At 39.0% G+C, this 20,320-nt stretch overlaps 1 protein-coding gene across 5 annotated transcripts in view; it reads right to left on the reverse strand.

The window, feature by feature from the left end:
• The window catches only part of CDC14A (cell division cycle 14A), a 180,824-nt gene continuing 160,504 nt past the window's right edge, over nt 1-20,320 (reverse strand). For 3 of the 5 annotated variants that reach the window (XM_004263081.2, XM_049708390.1, XM_033433835.2), the window contains 2 exons: nt 18,800-18,922; nt 17,565-18,091 (listed from right to left, as the gene is read on the reverse strand). In XM_004263081.2, the coding sequence (XP_004263129.1) occupies nt 17,641-18,091; nt 18,800-18,922 (574 nt within the window). In that variant the 3' untranslated portion in view covers nt 17,565-17,640. Of the gene's footprint in view, nt 2,006-17,564; nt 18,092-18,799; nt 18,923-20,320 lie in introns of those variants that run through there. The other 2 variants (XM_004263082.3, XM_049708398.1) reach the window with 1 other exon arrangement.

The raw sequence follows: 20,320 nt of genomic DNA on the forward strand, positions 1-20,320 counted from the left end.
TAAATTGCATAAAACTTTTATTATTTATTAGCAGTGTATTATTCTACACTTTAAAATAGAACAAAATATCTTTTTGAAGGTAAACTATTCATAACAAAATACATGTCAAACAATTTTTATTATTGGAGTAGAATCACTTTGCTATATACTTTCTATATTATACACATATACTTCTCGGTTTGTCTATGTATGCACATGTGTATAAATAAGTTTAAGACATACCCATGTAGATACATATGACTAAGTACACACATAATTATGAAAAATTTACAGTAGTCAATTTTACAATCATTTAGTAGCTGCACATAAGTTAGTATTCACAGAACTAAAACTGTCAATATGGTTCCCTTTCCCCCACGTCTCAAATATCATCTGAATTACTCTTCACTGATAATTTTGAAAAAATACATCATTTTCCTATACAATTAACCAATCATTTTTTACAATAACTCATAATAAAATATTTTACTATTTTAGCTTTAGAAAAGGTATACAGTTTAATTCCACTTAGTTTAAGTTTTGATTCCTAAAACATACAATTCCTTTTTTTCATCAGTTTAGTGCAATTGTTTGGTACTTCAGTTTTTGAAGGTTAAATTAACGAACCTGAGTCAAACATTCATTCAAATGCCTTTTTTAAAATGTAAAACATAAACAAGATGTTTTGATGAAGCATGTATAATAGTCTCAATGTACCCCCTTCTAATAAATATATGATAAATAACTCAATGGTTGAGAGTAAAGCACTTCATATGAATCCACTGAACTGTCTCTGAGTAGTCCATTCTTAAGCAGCATGGAAAACAAACAGGATCAAAGACTCCCCAACTCCCCAAGGAAAAGAAGCTTACCGGCTTCTGGAGCCTAAATATAAGATTACATTTACATGAAAGGGCTGTGAAGTACCTAGGAGTCCTTTCATTTTCATGTTAGGTTTCAGATATGCCAGCTTGTGTGTCAGGGGTTTGTGATCTGTTTTAAACTTATCTCCTCTATTAATACATTGAACTACTTAGCAGCATCTTTTTCAGTTTTTTTTTCTCTTCATTGATTTAGAACTGGTGCCAGACCATGTGTGAATACAGGCAAAAACCTCGTACCAAAAACCAGAATACTCTAATTGGGTTACAAACTCTTTTGAGAGGAGGAAAGAAAAGCATTTGGACTGTAGAGTCATTTCATAGAGCAAAACCATTCTTTCAGAAGAAATATTCGATGAATTCTGATCTTCAGCTGGATGTTAAATTTTGTTAAAACCCCCAAAGATGCAAAACTAAATGGCTCAGCAACAAAAACAAAGGGAAATGAAATGGTCTAAATAAGCCATATCAAATGACTGTACTCTTGCTAGAGATACACTCGGATAAACTTAAGTTAGACTGACTTCCCAAAAGAATGAACTGTTCTGCCATATTCATAGTGGGAACAGAAAAATCACTTTCTTAAAACTTTCTCCCTTACTTTTTCTTAATAAAGAGGAATTATTTATTCATTGTAGATAAAACCATACTAAACAAATTCAAAATACAAATTTTTGGTAGCAAACAGGAAGAAAACCTAAGTCAAAATATAGTCTAGTTTTTACATAATTTTATATATTTATAAATTTATCAAAATAGTCTTTTAAAGTTCACAATACATACATAACATAACACTGTACATGTAAATGTAATAACAAATGTATTATGAAATACATTAAAAAATAACCTTTCAAAATACCAAATTCAACATGAAAACTGTCTTAAAAAGGGTTGACATCTTCATAAACATAGTTTCAGTGCATTTATAGTAGTCATTAACCAGAGTTTTCTGGTTTCAAGTCTCATGAAGGTGTTATCTTAGTGCTCTCTTTAATTTAAGGTAAGAAGGCAGAGATATTCTTCTGGCAAAAGCAGCTGCTTTCTCTCTACATTGCTCGTCCAGATGAAGCAATTGTGTCTAAGAGTAGAACAGCTTTCACCGGAGTGGCAAGGCCTTAGTAATGAACATATTCAGACTGAAGGGACTGTGCAGGGGAGAGACATAAACTGAGGTTAAATTCCATCACACACAAAATTTCTTGTACATTATGCAGCTTCTTCCTTCAACACAAGGCAATTTGGGTCTATTATGTAAAAGATAAATGAATAAACTAGAAAAGAATAGAAAAAGATGAGGGAAACAAAGTATTTGCTAAGAATGAGATATTCCATTAGGTAAAGTAATTGCAAGAAAACTTTATATTTTAAAAGGCTTACTAATTTAATACTAGTGATTAAAAATTAAGTATTATTTGGAAATTGGTAGGTAGAACTAAACTTGCTTTTAAGCTTTTGTACAATACTATTGAGTTTTACTCAAAAGTACTAAATGACATTTGTCACTAAATAGAAGATTATTAGAGTATACTTTAAGGAATATATATACTTTTTATTTAATGCAATGCATAGCAAATGAATGTTAATGCTTCTAATGCAGGAGAATTAGCCGTCATTTAAATAGATTCCTTAAGGATGTATGGATATAATAAATACCTTATAAATCCTTTCCACTTAGGCGGGACACAAAGCACTTACAGCTTTGAAATCTGATCTTAAGACCCAAAAAGCTTTTGTGTAGAAGAGTCTTGCAGTCATAACATAATAAACAGTGGGCAACTTTCAAGAAAAATAAATAATGCAACATCCTACATCACATTAGATAAGAACATATAAAAGGAGCATGCTTCAGATATGTAATCAGAATGCATTGACAATAGACATAAACCAGGAAAAGATAAAGACAGGTAGAGAAAATCTGCCAAACAGTTATTTTTGAGCAGCAAACAGCAGTTAGAAAGAAGAAACATAAATCAGCCTAAACATTAACAATTTCTTTGCATAATTCTTCTAGTCAAATACCTTAGAAAAATAAAGTTTACTTGATTTGCTACCAAATGCCCTTTTCTCTTCCTCCAATAATTATTTTTCAGATTTATCTGCAGCATTTTATTAATAGGTCATCAATTCTGAGAATGGTCCATTTTATTGATAGTATGGGTATCAGTAAAAAAGAATCTGTCCATTTTGCATATAATTTACAAAAGGATTCAAACTATCTTTGAACAGCTTCAAAATCCCAGTGAACTTTATACCCTATCAACAGCCATTTACTACATAAGTATCTATCAACACCATGAGTCAAAAGTTATGGTCCTTGCCCTCAAAGGGCAAAAGACCACACTGTCACACAGACACAAAGTGAAAAGACAAAGGTGCCAACATTAAATAATAATATACATAGGGTGAGAGTAACATTGTGCACAAGCAAAAGATTAGGCAAGGGGCGGAAAAGGAAGGTCGTGGCAGGGAGGTGCGTTCTTGAGGCTGCAAGTTTCAAGGAAGAGGTTAAATGTTAAGAGCAGGAAGAAAAAAGGAAAAGGTTTGGCAAACTGGCTTTCTCACTATAGGATGTAGTTTATGTCAAGGCTTCAAAACAGGAGAGATGATCAAGACTTAGGGTACTATAATGTAAATATACCTGAACTCACAGAGAGAATAAGAGGTAAAACTCTGAGAAAGTCCAGTGAAACTGGTCCAGTGCCTTGAAGCCCATTTAACTTGTGGGACATCAGCTACCATCCTAGCAGTTAGAGCTTGAAAGTGGACTATCATTTTTCTAGGTGGTTTTTCCCAGTTTCTTCTGAAATCTCTGCAGAGAGGGCAGAGCCACGAGGTCTCCCCAGCAGCAAAAATGCCACACATGCATGCTATACACTGGCCAATGCTTTCTTGGGAATATTTTAACTTTCGCTTTTGTTCTAATTAGAAAAGTTATTCATACTAACATAAATTATAAAGCTCCTCTGATTGCTTGAAAATTTACAACAAAGTTGTTTTTGCAAGCACCTCTAAAGTTCCATCAACTCTCAATAAACAGAAATACAGCAAATGAACAGACACTAGACAAGCGACCTTTGTTAAACTAACTTTCTTCCAGGTTGAAGTGTTTTACATTATGCATCAATATATAGGGGGTAAATATGTGTGTACATGTATTTATTTATTTTATGGAATCATGATACCCACTGAACTAGAAAATGGAAATAGTTTAGAATATTAGACTAAGGATTTCAATCATTCATGTGAAGTATATATTCATTAGTCTCTGGCAGACAGCCTTTCCTTGCACACAGCAGAGGTCAGAAACTCTGGCTGGTGTTTAATCCAGCCTTCAGATTCAGAGGACCACAGTCTTTACTGCTTCCTTTGCCACTCACCCAGTTTGCTCACTTACATTGCCTAATTCTCTCTGCAGGCCTCTGTAAACGAATGAAGACATGATTTGGCCAAAGAATGAAACTTCTGTCATGCTGATTAATTCATTCAAGAATTATTGAACATCAATAGTATGTATATATTAGGTACTGTGGGATAAAAATATGATACCAAAGTTCTCGAAACCAAACATGTCCCATGGTTTCTTTATATGGTGTAAAGAAAATTAAAGAAAATAAGAGATCAGTAAAACGGGTTTAGCAAATTATTCCGACATCAGTGTTTTGTAACAAATTAACCCCTTTTCATTTTCAGTCTAAAACAAAAATCTTAATGTAACTGGACTTAGGGAAGAAAGAGAATTGTTAAAATCTACAAGACCTATCATTTTTGAAAAGTATAACTAATATTTCGAGGTCTTTTCACTGGGGAAACAATAGTGACAGAAATTCAGATTTCAGGCACCACGTGTTTATATAATGGGGTTGTACTCAGGGTATCTGGTTCATTTGTTTTCCAAATGTACATGTATCCTCAAGTTATTAATATCCCAGTTATTGGCACTTTTAATTTTTATAGTAAAAATGAAAATGCACTGTGTACTCCATAAACAATATCATTATTGCTATTGATTTTATTATTCAAAAAATAGATTAACTGAAGTACAACTAACTGGAATTTTTGTTACATTAGATATACTACTTAACAGGTCAATTATTCTGTAAAAGATGCTTATTGAGTACTTTCTACATACCGGGCACAGTTGTAAACATCTTATATGTATTAACTCATTAAACGCTCTGAACAACTCATTTTACAGATGGGGAAATTGAGGCACAAAGCAGTAAAGTTACTTGCCCAAGATCATGCAACTAGAAAGGAATTTGAACTCCAGCAGTCTGGCTGTAAAGCCCAAACTCTTAGCCACCACAATGTAATGCCTCAAGACGCTTCCAGCATTTGTCCTGTGATTCACTACATATTCAAATAAACATTCTCTACCACATGACACAGACAAATAATGAGCAGGGTATGATCCTGAGCGAGCAAAGAAATACTAACATACAAAAGAGAGTGTACTATTTATTACTGCAAAGGAGATATGATTTTTAAATGATTTTCAATAGAACTGAATCCAAAAGAATTTTCAGGAATATTCTATAAGGAAATTTTCTTTATAAGAACACCCATGTTTAAATATTCTGATTAAAGTTTTAATTCTGCTTAGCCAATTTGTTTTATCATTACCATAGAATTGATACCTAATGTATCTGAAAAAAGAAACAAAAAAAACCCTCAGCAATGACAATGATATGGTTATGAAGGAAGCGAGACCTGAGGTGTAAATATTATTTTACAAAGTAGCACTTATTTATATAACCAAGAGATTTTAATTTCTTTAATAGAAAATTCAAGTTCATGTGGCCATTAGGTTCAACTGGGTCACAGTGAGTTAAGACCAGATCAAGTTTATCATGATCATATGGTATTTTTACAGTATGAATACCCTAAACTAGTAACACAGCAATATTCAGCCTGCAAATGAAGGATAAAATTACCTTACATTGCAGCCCCCAAAATTTTTATGTCAAAATATAAGCTTCCAGCAAGAATTCTTGCTCTGAAAGCAGCTGGATTTGACACAAAACACAGTGTTAGGTAAGGAGATCAAGACAATTTGTTCTGTTCTGGAAATGTGCTACTAATCTGTTTTGGCAGATGTAGGTAGTGACATTAAAAATTTAGGTATTCTGGGGGTGTTTCTTTTTTAAACAGCCCAGTTACCTAATCATGATAGAAAAATGTCTAATAATTATTGATATAAATACTGTACAAATAGTTAATAAATAAAACTATAAACTGACTATCAGAAACAGCAAATTGTAAAGAATAATGAAAGTTAAGGTCTTTGCGAGCAAATGAATGCAATAATGTCTTAGTGTTCAAACAACTTGGACCAAAGGACCCTACGATCTGGAGTGTTGGTTTCCTAGTAGGTCAAAATCACCGTGTGCTTTTGTCACACTGACTTTTTCTTTCCTGCATTTCCCCATTTTCCCAAGTCCCTTAGGAAGAAAAAAATAGTCTACTAGTTACCTTGGTTTGAGTTCTAACTACAGAAGCAAAAAGCACCTACAGAGGCAAAAAGTGATTTGTTTTACACTTTGCTGTACATCTGAAACTAACACAATATTGTAAATTAACTATACTTCAATTTTTAAAAAGTGATTTGTTTTAATGGCATCACTGATAGTTAAAGGAAAGAAACACATGTTTGGTAATATGGTATCTTATATATAACTCCAGTGTTTTTAAGTTTTAATGAACAAATGAGGAAAAAATAAACACTGGGGAAAAATAAATTTATCTATAACTGCCTCTATACTCCTGGGTCTTTTATGGCTTTGCAATGGAGTCTCCAGTTGTAATGTTTGTAAGTTAAAAACACACAAACTGCGTGCATTGATACATACTTCCACAAATGTGGTTTCACAATACTATTGAAAGTATCTGCCTCTGCTAACATGATAATACTTCTGCAATAACACTAGTAGAAGCATAGCTGGATAAGGTTTTATTGGCATCATATTAGGTTAAGGTTTGTGATAAAATCAGGTTTGTGATAAAATCAGCTTCAAAAGAGGTATAAGCATTTTTCTACAGTGCTCTCTAAGCATTTCAGGGACCCTAAGATTTAACAATGCAATTTTGGTTAACTAAAATGCTATACAAACTATTCTTTCACCTTCCTGCATAACTTTTAATAGATTCTTTTTTCTAGGGGAACTTAATATGTGCTCTTCAACAATCACAAAGAGCTCAATTGTTAGATGACAGATTGTTGACACTCAATTTGACTCAGCCAACCATTACATGCGTGTTTTCAGTTCATCTGAACACCAAACTTATACTGATGCAAGCTTGGTTGAAATGTATTTTCTTTTATTTTAGTAAAGCCACATTTGTAGAAAAAAACAAAACAAAACTCTCAGATTGCTGTATATTAAAGTTAAAGCTGAGAAGTTGTTTGCTTTTTATTAGTGCTTCCTGCACTTGCAATGATTATGGGCCCCTAATTAGCCATTTGCTTAACTTTCATGAACCTAGATAGATTATACAACGTTTAGTTCAATAAGTATTTATTAGGTGCTTTCCACACTTTGGAACCTGAGAAAACAAAGATGCCTCTGAGGAGCTTAAAGCCAGCAGAGGAGAGAGAGAATCACATACAGCTGACTATACTATGAGAGAAACCAGAGGGTGAGAACAAAGTCCCACGAGAGATGAGAAGGACAAGGCTTTCTGCCTGGATGGGTCACAAATGCGTCATCAAAAAGATAACTAGTGAGCCAGGCCAGGAAATAAAAAACCAAGCAGAGACAGGAGGAAAAGCAGAGTAAACTGCTTGTGCTAGGGGCTCGGCACGAGGCAGAACGCCAGTCAGGATGCCGGGTGGAGCTGCTGGAGAAAACAGGGCGGGAGGCACGTGGTCTGATGGGGAAGGGCGCCGAGGGGCAGGCAAGGGATCCAGACCAGACCCTGTGTGCAAAGTGGAGACGATGAATGACTTTTAACACAGGAATGATTTAATCAGCTGTGCCTTAGACATCCAGCGCTGGCAGCAGTACAGAGGAAAGTTTAAAGGCAAGAGATACTGAGGGCAGGGAGGAAATTTAAAATGCTAACCCAATAGTCCACGAAGACCTCAATGAAGGCAGCAGTGATAAGAATGGAGAGACAAAATACGGACATTTCAAAGGGAAAACTGCTAGGACTTAGTGGCTGGATGTGGCACAGGGAAGGCAGAAGTAACGTCAAAGACCATTCCAAATTTCTAGCTTGGATGACTGGATGTATAAAGATCACAATCAGTAAGCCAGGAAACAAAAGGAGGAGTAGACAACTGAAAAAGCATGTATTCTTTCCCAGGACTGCCCACAGGAAGTTAGAAATGCAAGTTCAATGCTCAGGAGATGATTACCCAGAGAGAGAAGTAGACCAAGATCAGAGCCTTAGGAAAAATCATTAAGGGGCGGGTGGAGGAAGACAAACAGGTAACTATTTAATGGGGGGAAAAAGAGAAATGGGAAAATAATATTCCAAAACTCAAGAGACCAAAAATAACAGGAGAAAACGGTGGTCAACAGAGTCAAATGCTGTAGGAAGACTAAGAAGAGTGAAGACTAACAAGAGATCATCAGATCTGGCTGAAGGAAGTCAGTGGCAGCCTGTGCGACAGACTTTCACCATACTGTGGTGCCACCTCCCTTGTCCAAGTTTGTCCATAAAGGAGACACTATGATAGGTGACAGAACTGAGGGGAGAAATTGGTAAGACCACTCTGTACCTGTTCACAGGTGAGGAGATAGCCAAATGGACGGTAAGACACTGAAGATCTAGCAGAGAAAGGATGTGGATGGGGCAACTCCTAGGAACAGTTTGGAAAGAATAGTTCAGGCAGGTAGGGTTACCACTGGAAAACAGTAGGCCTCCTTTTTTAAAAAAGGAATAAAAGGACACGTCAGATGCAGATACACTCTGAGGTAGAGAAGAGGACAGTGAAGAGGAATTATTCCTGAAAAATTCTATGTTCTCAGGAGAACTCAGGACCAGGTTAACTAAGGTTGGAGGAGCTGTGTCGATGAAGAGCGTGAAAAAGCTTCGGAACAGCCAATGTGGGGAAGAGAAAGGGAGCCAAAATGGGATAAGTAAACTACTTATGAGCACTTAAGGGTCAGGGTAAATTAGAAATTCATTTGAAATGGAGTCAGTTGGCAAAATTGGGATTTTCTCCAGCAGAGCTCAGAAGAGAGAGACTAGAAACAGACATGAGATGGCTGAACTGATCTAATTTGGGAGGCTAGTGATAAAGTGGCTACAGAAAAAAGGTCCAAGTGGAACAGAGAATGTTGGAAAAAGGAAGCAGAAATGACTATGGGGCTACAGAAGGAAGTAAACTGTGAAGGGAAACAGGCAAGGGTCCTAAAGAGGTCATGGGGAAGAGTCAGTAGGGTGCGGGGGCGGGCGGGGGCGGTATGTTTGATATGGGCCTTATAGAATTCAAGACATCAGAAGCAATGCTCTAAGCAATAATAAGATCCATGAAATGGATTTCCAAGTGAATAAAAGCAAAGATCACTGAAGTTAAGGAAGTTTAAAATACAGTAGCTGTGAGACTGAGCAAGTCACTGCCTCTCTGAGTCTTAATTTCCTCATCTGTCAATTACGGATTAAATAAATAAGATGATGTATAAATATTGCACCTGATACAATGTGAGGCACATAGGAGGTATTCAGTAAATCATTGATGAGGATGATGATAAGGATTAGAAAAATGTTACAGTTGTCACACATGCTGGCAGTAGCTTGGTACCTAAAAAGTAAAGCCAAAGTCCTCAGTATAATGGTATTAGGCGGCAGATGCTTTGGGAGGTAATTAGGTCATGAGAGTAGAGACTTCATGAATGAGATTGGTGTTCCTTTTTTTTTTTTAATTTATTTATTTTATTTATTTATGTTTGGCTGTGTTGGGTCTTCATTGCTGCTCATGGGCTTTCTCTAGTTGTGGCGAGCGAGGGCTACTCCTTGTTGTGGTGCGCGGGCTTCTCATTGCAATGGCTTCTCTTGTTGAGGAGCACAGGCTCTAGGCACATGGGCTTCAGTAGTTGTGGCATGCGGGCTCTAGAGTACAGGCTCAGTAGTTGTGGCGCACAGGCTTAGTTGCTCCACAGCATGTGGGATCTTCCCAGACCAGGGCTCAAACCCATGTCCCCTGCATTGGCAGGTGGATTCTTAACCACTGTGCCACCAGGGAAGCCCCAGGATTGGTATTCTTATAAAAGGGACCCAGAGAGCTCTCTCGCCCTCTTACAGCTATGTGAGGATACAATGAGAAGATGGCAGCCTGCAACCCGGAAGACAGCCCTCACCTGAACCTGACCATGCTGGCACCTGATCTCTGGCTTCCAGCCCCCAGAATGGTGAGAAATAAATTTGTTGTTTATAAGCTGCTAGTCTAGGGTATTTTGTTATAGCAGCTGAGCTCACTAACATACTGGTTTTTTATGTCCTTTCTTTTCACTCTAATAACTTTCAATCAGAGACTGAACCTGAGGATGCCAAAGCCCACACAGATGATGAACTCATTAATATTACGGAACTGAGGGTTTCACAATAGTCTGACCAAGAGAGAGAAATATCTGCTTCTATGGATAAACAGTTCTCTCACACACATATCAGCCCTGTGGGTTCAGATATTCAACAGCAAACAGCCTGTGTTGTTTACCAAAGATTTCTTCCATGAGGGGCAGATTCAATGACTTTACAAGTAACATGCATGGGGCATCTGTGCTTGTTTGCACATGCATGCACACCTGCATGTACGTGTGTCTGTGTGTAATAGGGGGTTGCAATAAAAACATGCCTTTCTGGGTTAAACGCCTTATACACATACAGTAAATTTCAAATTTTTGGAAGAAATAAACGACCTACTCAATATTAGAAAAGACAAAAACATGGAATAAATAAACCAATAATCAAATAAGTAAGCAGAATCCAATGCTAGATACTATGAAGTTAATAAAAGTAAGATGCCACGGTTTCTAACCTCAAGTTTACCAACCAACTCAGTGGGGATCCAAGGCGTATACCCATGGGAAAGGTGACTCTCAATACGAAACAGAAATGATAAAGGCCAAATGACCAATACAGAGAGGACAAATTAAGAAAAAGTCAAGACTGCTCTAGTTGGGTGAGGCCAAGGAAGGCTTCACAGAGGAGGAAGTAGGATTTAGGCTAACTTCTGAAGGGAAGGAGTCTGAAAGCAAAGGTGAACCAGGTTGGGAGCATAGCATGTAAGAAAAGGATGACGGCCCTTGGAGCAGGGAATATTCAAGTTCCACATAGAAGAAGTAAAAGGATCATGCTCAGGAGTGAAGGGAAATGAGTTTGAAATGAGGGTGGGGGGAAGACTCAAAAAGACCCTGAATGGTTAACCCCAGAGACTGAACCTACTTCATATCAAGATGGAGCTGAAAGTTATGCTCCAAATGACCACTCTGGGTATAAATCAAATATTTTTAAAATGTGAGGAAGAAAAGCACAACAGGACACAAAAGTAAGATCAACATGTTCATGGCCCAGAAATGAACTAAGACACAGTGGCAGGCCACTGGCTACAGAGCTGGAAGCTGGCAGAGGTGGCCAGGTATCCCATTCCTGGGGGTACACAGGCTAAAAGCTGCTGGCCTGAATCTGAGGCTGGGGTCAGGCTCTCCCACCTGTGAAAGGGGCCAAGGGAAGCCACAAACAATGCCTTGGGCCAGGTTTGTGCACAGCTGCATCCTTGCCTGAGAAGTCAGCCTCCCGAGCTCACCACAGGAGAAGAAGCTGGGACATGAAGAATCTGTTTCTAGACTGGAACACCTAGGGCGTCAAGTGGAGCCAAGAAGAAAGCCAATAGGTGAGGCAGGGAAAACAAAGAGAGAGGGGAGAGAAACAAAAACCTCTCATCCAGAGTGAATCTACAAATGAAAATTCTAAAGCACACAAGGAACGTGAACACCAAGAGAACTGACAAAGTCTGCAATCAGGAGACAAATTCTCACAGGCTGAAGCAACAGGCAAATCACAAAGCAATCTCAAAACAACTTATCATCTGAGATCCTCAAGGTGAGAAAATGAAGAATAGCCATAAAAAGAATAAGAATTTATTAAATGAAATAGGCAGAAGGAGAACATTAAAGTAGTACACAATATTTCATTTCAATCTTCCTTTCAACTTTAAACCAAATGAGTATTTTTAATACTTTTCTGTGTTTAGAACTGCATTGGAAACCATAAGATAGAAAAGAATTTTACAAAATGTCTACACAAAGTTTAAAATTTGGAGACTTGCAAATAAAAATTGCATGTATAAAGTCTTGCATGTATAGACAATATGTAAACAAATACAGATGCTTGTGTATGCAAAGCAACACTACATATTGATAAAGTAGTAAACAGTCATCATGAATAGAAACAGAGGTTAAAAAGTAAACCATTTGGTGGGTTCGATTTCTTGAGAAGAGTTTCAGAGCGTATATGGAAGATAATATGTCTTCTCATAATGAGAAATTAGTGAAGAAGGAAGGGGGCTTCCAAGAAAGAGCTTCCCAAAGGCCAAGAGGTAGGGGAGGAAACCACCCTCAGGGTCAAGCAGGGGAAAGCTGGTACAAAGATACAATAAGGAGAACAAAGGACAGAGAGTCTGAAAGCTCAGCAAAGGAATTCAGGATCAATGTTCTACAATTAGGGGATCACTGGTCACTTTCAAATGATGATGAGATCAGTATCTATTACCTGGCTATGCTCTCAAGCGGGGATCGGCAAACTATAGCCCAGGGGACAAATCCAGCTCACCACCTGTTTCCGTAAATAAAGCTTCATTGGAACACAGCCACACCCTCCATACACATATATAAAAGAGTTGGGACACAGAGCCAAAAATATACTCTCTGGTCCTTTACAGAAAGAGTTTGTGACCCCAGTTTAACGTATAAATTAAGATTGAGTTAAGAAGATTATCAACAAGGCTAACACAACAAAGAAGATGAGAAAGCAGCAGAATAGAGAAGAATGGGGAAATTCCAAGAGACAATGAATGGCCTCACTGACGTAACCTGCAACATCACTAAGAGAATATTCTTGAAAATGTTTGAAGATCAATATATGAGTGAATAACAAAGCTTAGTATAAGCTACTACTTAATAATTTTAAAAGTCACAAAAAAGATTTTAATAGGTGATACCTGAAGAAGCTTTCAGAAGAACCTTATTACAGGACTGCTTATCTTATTTATGTTTATATTCCCCACAGGTCAATACAATAAAATCTTGTTATAAAAGGCTGTTCCCATCAAGCAAAGATTAATTTCTGACACAGAAGTCACAAAAAATTCTTTGTAGCCAACCTGGCTATATATATGTATTTTTATAATAAAGCACATTATTTTACAACTCCTCATATCAAATGTTGTAAAAAATATGTTTTCTAAGGACCATATTTTTTTTCAATAGCTAAGTTTCCATTTATAAAAATAAATATATCATTTAAAATTTCAGAGTAAAAATATGTTAGAGCTATTGGTCATATACGATTATTTAATAGTATCTATACTACTACGTATGTGCATTGAAACACGGCGTAATTGTTGAAAAGCATAGAATTTACCGAAAGAAACCTGCTGAGGTAGGGTTGGGAGACAGCAGACAGGGCTCAAACTGGTCTCCTGCCTTCAGGGTTTCTAGCAAGAGCTCCCATCCCCATGAATGCCAGGATTATCTTCATCAAATCAGATCTGATCAAGCCACTCCTGCTGACAAGATTCCAGTAGTCACACTGCACCTCCTAGTTTGGCTTCAGCTTAATTTTCCAGCCTTATCTTTAGGTAACCACCCTGGCTTTAGCTACACTGGAACACTCACTGCTCTTAAAACAATAATAGCTAAAATTATTGAGCATTATCTATAGGCACTGTGTAAACTATTTCATATGATTTATCTCAATTAATCATCACAACCACCCTATTACAAAGATTATTATCATTACCACATAAGCTTTAAGGCCTCACAGTCACACAAATCCCTTTCAAAGCACACAGTCATATGTTTGTATACAATTTACAAAAATAGTTTGTACTCTTTATCTTAAACAGATCCCACCAAACTGTATAAGTTTCAGGTGCACAAAACCTAAATATGCTCCTGAAAATTATTATTCCCACCTCCTGAGGCTTGGAGAGGTTAAATAACTTGCCAAAGTACTCACCACAAGGAAATGGTTGAGACAGTATTTGAACCCAGGTCTACTCGTCTTTAGAAACTAAGAACTTAACTATGGTACTAAGGCTGTACCTCTGTTCTTGTAGCTCCCATTGTCTGAAATGACCATTCCCCGTCTTCCTATTTTCATCACTAGATTTCTAGAAGGCTCCTATTCATCCTCCAAAGCCCAACTAAAATGTTATGCCTTCTTCACAGCTTTCCCTAACCCTTCTTGGAAAAAAAGGCATATCCTTTAGATATCCCTCTATTTTAAACACATATCACAGCATATCTATGACATGATGTAATCAAAAGAATATGCTTTCTTGGAGTCAAACTGACCCAGGTACAAATTATGGCTCTGCTACATATTTGTGGTACAATCTAAGGCAAAATATTTAAACTCTCAAACCCTCAAGTTATTTATCTTTAAAATGGAAGCAATAATTCTTACCACATTCATTCATTTAAATACCCAGCCATCCATAATATACCCATTCAAGAAATACTTAATGAATGCCTACTACATGCAAGGCACAGAGCATACAACCGTGAAAAACAGACACTGGTCCTGCCGCCACAGAGCTTACAGTCTAGCGGAGGATACAGACTAGTGAACTGATGATTAAAATGCAGAGCGAGAATCTGAGTATTGCAATTAAGACCAAGGCAGGGTGTAGAAGAGCTTATGGGGGAAGCATTGTGACCTAACCCAGACTTGCAGGGTCAGGTAAGGACAATGCAGATGAATAGCAATTCAGTGGTAAGTCTCTTAAAAATAACACAGAGCGAATATTCAAGACAGATACCGCAAGTAATTTCAATTTAATAAAATACTTCCACCCCACCCACGCCGTAATCACACGTCCCTCATCTCTTAAGATTTGAAAACGCCTCTGAATGTCAGGGAGGGAAAACTGATTTTTTACAGTAGGTGGGTCGGCCAAAATGAAACCTGGTGCATTGCACTGGTCAGTAGAAACCTCAAGGCTAACAGAACAGTCCAATTAAAAATAAAATCTGCTTCTCAGAATTCTGTCACAACCATAAGGATTCCTTAACATCTGTTCTTGTTATCTGTGTTAAAGCATTTAATGACAGAACAAGGAAATCATTTCCACATTTTTCTGGGGGCTGAACTGCTGCACAAAGTGAGAAGCAATTGCAGCTTTCAAGAGAGATGCTAATTGCAGCTTTTAAAATATTAGACGCCCTCTAAACACCCAGCAACCCCCGTCCCCTAGGAGTTTCTGGGCCTTTCTTAAAGGTGCGAGGAGGATATTGCCATCTAGACTTCATTCCCTACCTAAGGATTTAAAAACATTTTTGTTGAGTGATTTATTCCTAGTTCTTCAAGGATCATATGTCTCACATCTTCAGAAGCATTGGGAAAAAAGGACCATCTTATTTAGACAAGAAACCTGTAACAATTAGAAAAGCTTCATTGAACCGATAAAGGAAAAAACTCCCAACCTCCTACTTTATTCCACATAAAACGGGAATTTCCATCTTAATTTAGACCTTCTGCCGGCGAGCCAGCAGGGGTAAGGACTTGGAACCCTCCCTCTCACAGACGTTGTCTAGGCAAAGATGAAGGAGGGAAAATCGGCTACAAGACACCTGGCTATTCTTACTTCCTGGGAGGGTGAGAGGGAGGAAAATGTTGTCTTGATGGCAATTCTATTTATAAATGCTTTTCTTTACAATAAGATGACAAATTTAAGGAGAAGGGGAAGAAGCAGCAGCTGCCCACACAGAGTATTACTTTAAATTTAATTATTGGAAAATCACTGTATAGAGGCCAGGAGAGGGAAAATATGGAAGGAAACCAAAATCAAGTTACATAAACATGGTGGCCAGGGGACTAACAATCATCTAAAGGAAGCTCCCATGCTGCCACTAGCAAAGAGGAAAACTGAGATCCAGAACAAGTAGAATGTCATTCTTATCAAGCTACCAATCCTTCTGGTATTGAGCTATAAATGTGGATCACACAAAACCTTTAGCCATGAAATCTACAAGGTATTCATATAATTATCTATCTATATATATAACACTTTTTCTGAAAATGGAGAGATCTGTACTCTGGTCTAAAAAAGAGGCTGACCCACAATCAGTATATGAAAATATTGACTGAACTCAATTCCTGCTGTGAAGTATAATGACTTGTAAAACTAGTTATAAAAATGTATATAATAAATACACTTCATTTTCCATCTAATCCCAGTTACTAGGATTTAAGTTTTACTGATACATATGTACCCATAACTTAGTGGGATTAGAGTCAAATTAAGGGGTAGAGTGGGCCTAGGCTATAATCTCTACAGGAATCTAAAATAATGTTGAGAAACATCACTGGGAATAAAATCAGATTGGGGGAAATCATATGTGCCAGAAAGGACTGTGTGTGGATAGAGTGGAAAAAAAAACTTTGAAAGAGGCCTGAGGTAGGGATGGGAGTAGTAATGAGTCCAACCAACACACACACACACACACACACACACACACGCTGCATCTTCACATCCACAAAGTGGTTTCTAAACTGCCTTCTAGGGAAAGTGGGTCCCATTAGCTTTTACCGTGGGGTATGGATTTGCTGAGAGGCGGTGAGAGGCACACTGCCACCCGCACTTCTCCTCCCCTCCCCTCCCCTGCAGAGACCTGCTTCTTCCAGGATAATGGCTGAGGAAGTGTTTGAAGAACAGTGGACATGAAGGGGTGCCAGACCACAGCCTTCCCAGAACACCTGGGGCTTGCTTGTGCCTGAGTGGAGTCAATGTCGCGTTTTAACCTTGACTGACATTGCCTTGATCTGTGGCATCTATTTCTATTTCTCCTTCCTATCTTGTCCTTGTTCTCTCACATCAAAACTCACATTCCCATAGATCTCAATTCCTTTTGAGGCAATCAAAATATGTGATTAAAGTGATTCACGGTGGGGGGGGGGGGTGGACCAACAAGATTTTACCCTAATAGGGATTACTGGTCACAAAGGGGGCTTGGTAACCAAAATGACGCGCTCATGGGTAAAATGTGTTTGGAGATCTTCCATCCTGTCTCTAGAAGAGTGACAGCTAATTTTAAATGTCTTCCTGTTACCCTGCCTTCCCGTCCCCTACATCCCGAGTACCTACCATAAACCTGCCATATAAGCACCCTCCATTTGCCATTTAATAATTCTGGGTCAGTTCCCTGCAGGTGACCTAGTCAAGGGCTTGATGGTTAGTTCTGAGAAGACACTATTCATTCAACACCTTCCACATTTAAATACTCCAAATTCATCCACTGATAAATGATGTAGAAAAAGCCAGGATAAAAAAAAGCCACTACAACCAAAGCAGATGCTGTCTGTCGTATGACTCGACCCCTGACTTTGCTGAGTGATTCGAAACTTCAGTGAAAAGTAACTGAAGACAACGGTGTCCATGATGAAGGGAACGAAAGCTGCTACCCTTCCTAGAGAAATCATTTAAAAAGGAGTGGGAAAAGGAGAAGAAAAAGAAGGAAGGAAGAAAACTGGGTCGACACTTGGCATTTACTTGAAGAAGAGCCAGCAGATGTACGTGCAGAGACAGTTTCACAGCACAGAGGGAAGGCATCGATCAGAAGGCTTCCTTGGCGCAATTAAATTTCTTTGGTGGCAGCCTCGGCTGGGAAGGCAAGGCACAAAAGTTGTGTTCAGGGTTCTGAGGGCCAAGAGGTGGTGTCTGTGAACTTACAGGGATTGATCGGCTCAGGAATCTCGCTGAGGAAGAAGAAAGGCCGGTGTAGGAGGGCCGCAGGGTGGTGGCGTGATCCTCGGTCTTGGCGCTGTGAGGGCCTGGCTGACTGTTCAGGGCACTCCCACTGCTGCTGTTGCTTCTGCTGTACTGGTTGTTGTTGAGCTCAGGGTAATTTCTGGCAGGCAGCTGGGAGCTGCCATTCAAGAGGCTGGTGAACGGGTTGCCTACGAAACCCACCTTGGAGGGTGAGGCAGTCTTTTTGTTCTCTGGATCTTCTGCTGCAGCGTTCAAGTTCCCTAGAGAACTGGCTAGCCGGGAGTTCATGGAAAAGCTGAACGAAAAACACAGGTGGGGCGGGGGGGGAACATAGACAGCCATGTATACTCACACAGGGTTCACGTTTCTAAAACACATGATTATGACATTAGGGGAATGGGATGAAGACAGTTCTGATCAACGCAAATGGTGACAGAATTGCTCTTGGTGATATTATAATATGTGGCCTTTAGTTATACATGGTAAGTTCCTCTTTCAAAAGTAGTTAAGACTCAAGAAGCTGGCTAGAACAGTTTGACCAGAGATCCTGAAATAGAATATGTGCGGGTTTCTACTTGCCCTGTGGCAGGAAGTAAATGAAAAGGACTATATAAGGGGAGAGTACAAAGCAGACCTAAGTACAAGATTTAACTTCTATATATTCGATCATATGACTACATCAAACATCCCTACCCATTTTAGTTCGGCCCATACACATCAGGGGAGAAAATGACTATGTCGTATATTATTAGTCTGCGCCACTGAGCTCTGTTCCCTGGATCATGTTGGGCAAGCTCTGGAAAGGGATGCCGTACAGCATTCCCTCCATGGCCATGTCCCCACAATTCAAGACAGGAACAGAAGCCTAGAGGGTCGCAGTGCTTTTTGTGGTTTCTCCCCTTCCCCCAGTCCCCTCCTCTCACAAACTTCAGCCAAACCCATTGTCTGCTGCTGCCTTCCTTTACCTCCTGCCAGTGCCTCAGAAGGAGGAGAGAAAAATTACCTTCTTACACTGGTGCCTGAGGACAAAGAGCCTCTGTTTATCCTCTTGGCCATCACCGAAGGGGACAAAGCCACTTTTGAGGTCTTCAAAGGAGATGCAGATCCTTGTGGGGAAGAACTCAATCTTTGTGGAGAAAAATGGGCAAAGCGTCACACAAAAGCTGTGTTATCTTAATATTCACCAATAGACTAGGACAAGATAAACTAATAAACGTTAAAGAGATCATGGCAGGTCCTAGTAACAGTAGCCAACACGGCCGCAGCCCTCACTCTGTGCTGAGCGCTCATCTAAGAACCTGACGGGCATTAACTCAGCTTCTCCTCACAGCAACCCCACGAGGTAGCGAAGACTGCACTTGCAAGTGAGCAAATGGAGGCACAAAGGAAAAGCTCCTCGTCCAAAGTCACTCAGCGAGCGAGAGGCAAAGCTGGGATTCAAATCCAGGATCCAAAGTCCTGGGGGTAACTACCATCCTGCCATCCTTGATCACTTCCCTTCCTTGACACTGGCATTCATTCCTTCCAAGTCCTGAGATTCTACCTCTCTATATTTCAAATCTATCCTTACCTTTCCACTCTGCAACTGCCCTAGGAGAGGCCATCATTATTTCTTATCCTTGACACCTAGCAGCACCTTTTAATCTGGTCCCTTAAAACTCACATTCCGAATAGCCTCCAACAAAATCTAAAATATCTAATCATGTTGCTTCACTGTTTAAACCATCTAATTTGTCTTCAGTGCCCAGAAAGCCTAAACTTCTTGGCTTGGCTTTAAAACCCTCCAAAATCTGGCATTTGCCAATTCTCCACATTTTCCCACCAGACACCTCTTCTCCAGCTACAGAAAATGCCCTGAGATGCCTGGATAGACGGCGTCCACACCTCTGTCCAGTTTGCATACGCTATTTTTCCTGCCAAGGCATCTTCTCCTGTCCTTACCTCACCTCTACACACACCTTTTTCTTCCACCTCCATCTGACTCACTCCCATTGCTTATCCTTTAATGGTGCAATCAGCTGCTACCTCTTACAGCAAGCCTTCACTGAATTCCCAGGCGGGGTAAGCATCAAGTTTCATCATATATTCTCATAGTAAATCACAGCTCTTGTACCACATTTCATTGTCTAATATCGTCTACTTCCCTCGAAATTAGCTCCATTACGAGCAAAGAACTGCTTCTCATTTCAATTCCCAGACTAGCACAGTGCCAGACTCAGAGTAGGTGTTCAGGAAATATTTGCTGAGTGAACAAAAAGGGAAAAGTGACTCAAATCTGGACTACCAGGGCCCAGTCATGGTTTTAATACCAAATGTGTTTTGTCCTGGATAAATCTTTTGATGTAGCTGGACCCTGTTTTCCTATCTGCTATAGAAAAGCTGATTTACTTGTAGACTCTTTTCTTCATCATCTTCCCTCCAAACAGCAGCTTACAACATGGTTTGCCTCTAAATCAAGAACAGGAAAAGTTGTACAAGGAAGCAGCTCAAGCTTCTGGAGAAGTCTGGGCCATCTCAGAGCCGC

Source organism: Orcinus orca, chromosome 1, assembly GCF_937001465.1.
Source record: "Orcinus orca chromosome 1, mOrcOrc1.1, whole genome shotgun sequence".
Classification (NCBI taxonomy): domain Eukaryota; kingdom Metazoa; phylum Chordata; class Mammalia; order Artiodactyla; family Delphinidae; genus Orcinus; species Orcinus orca.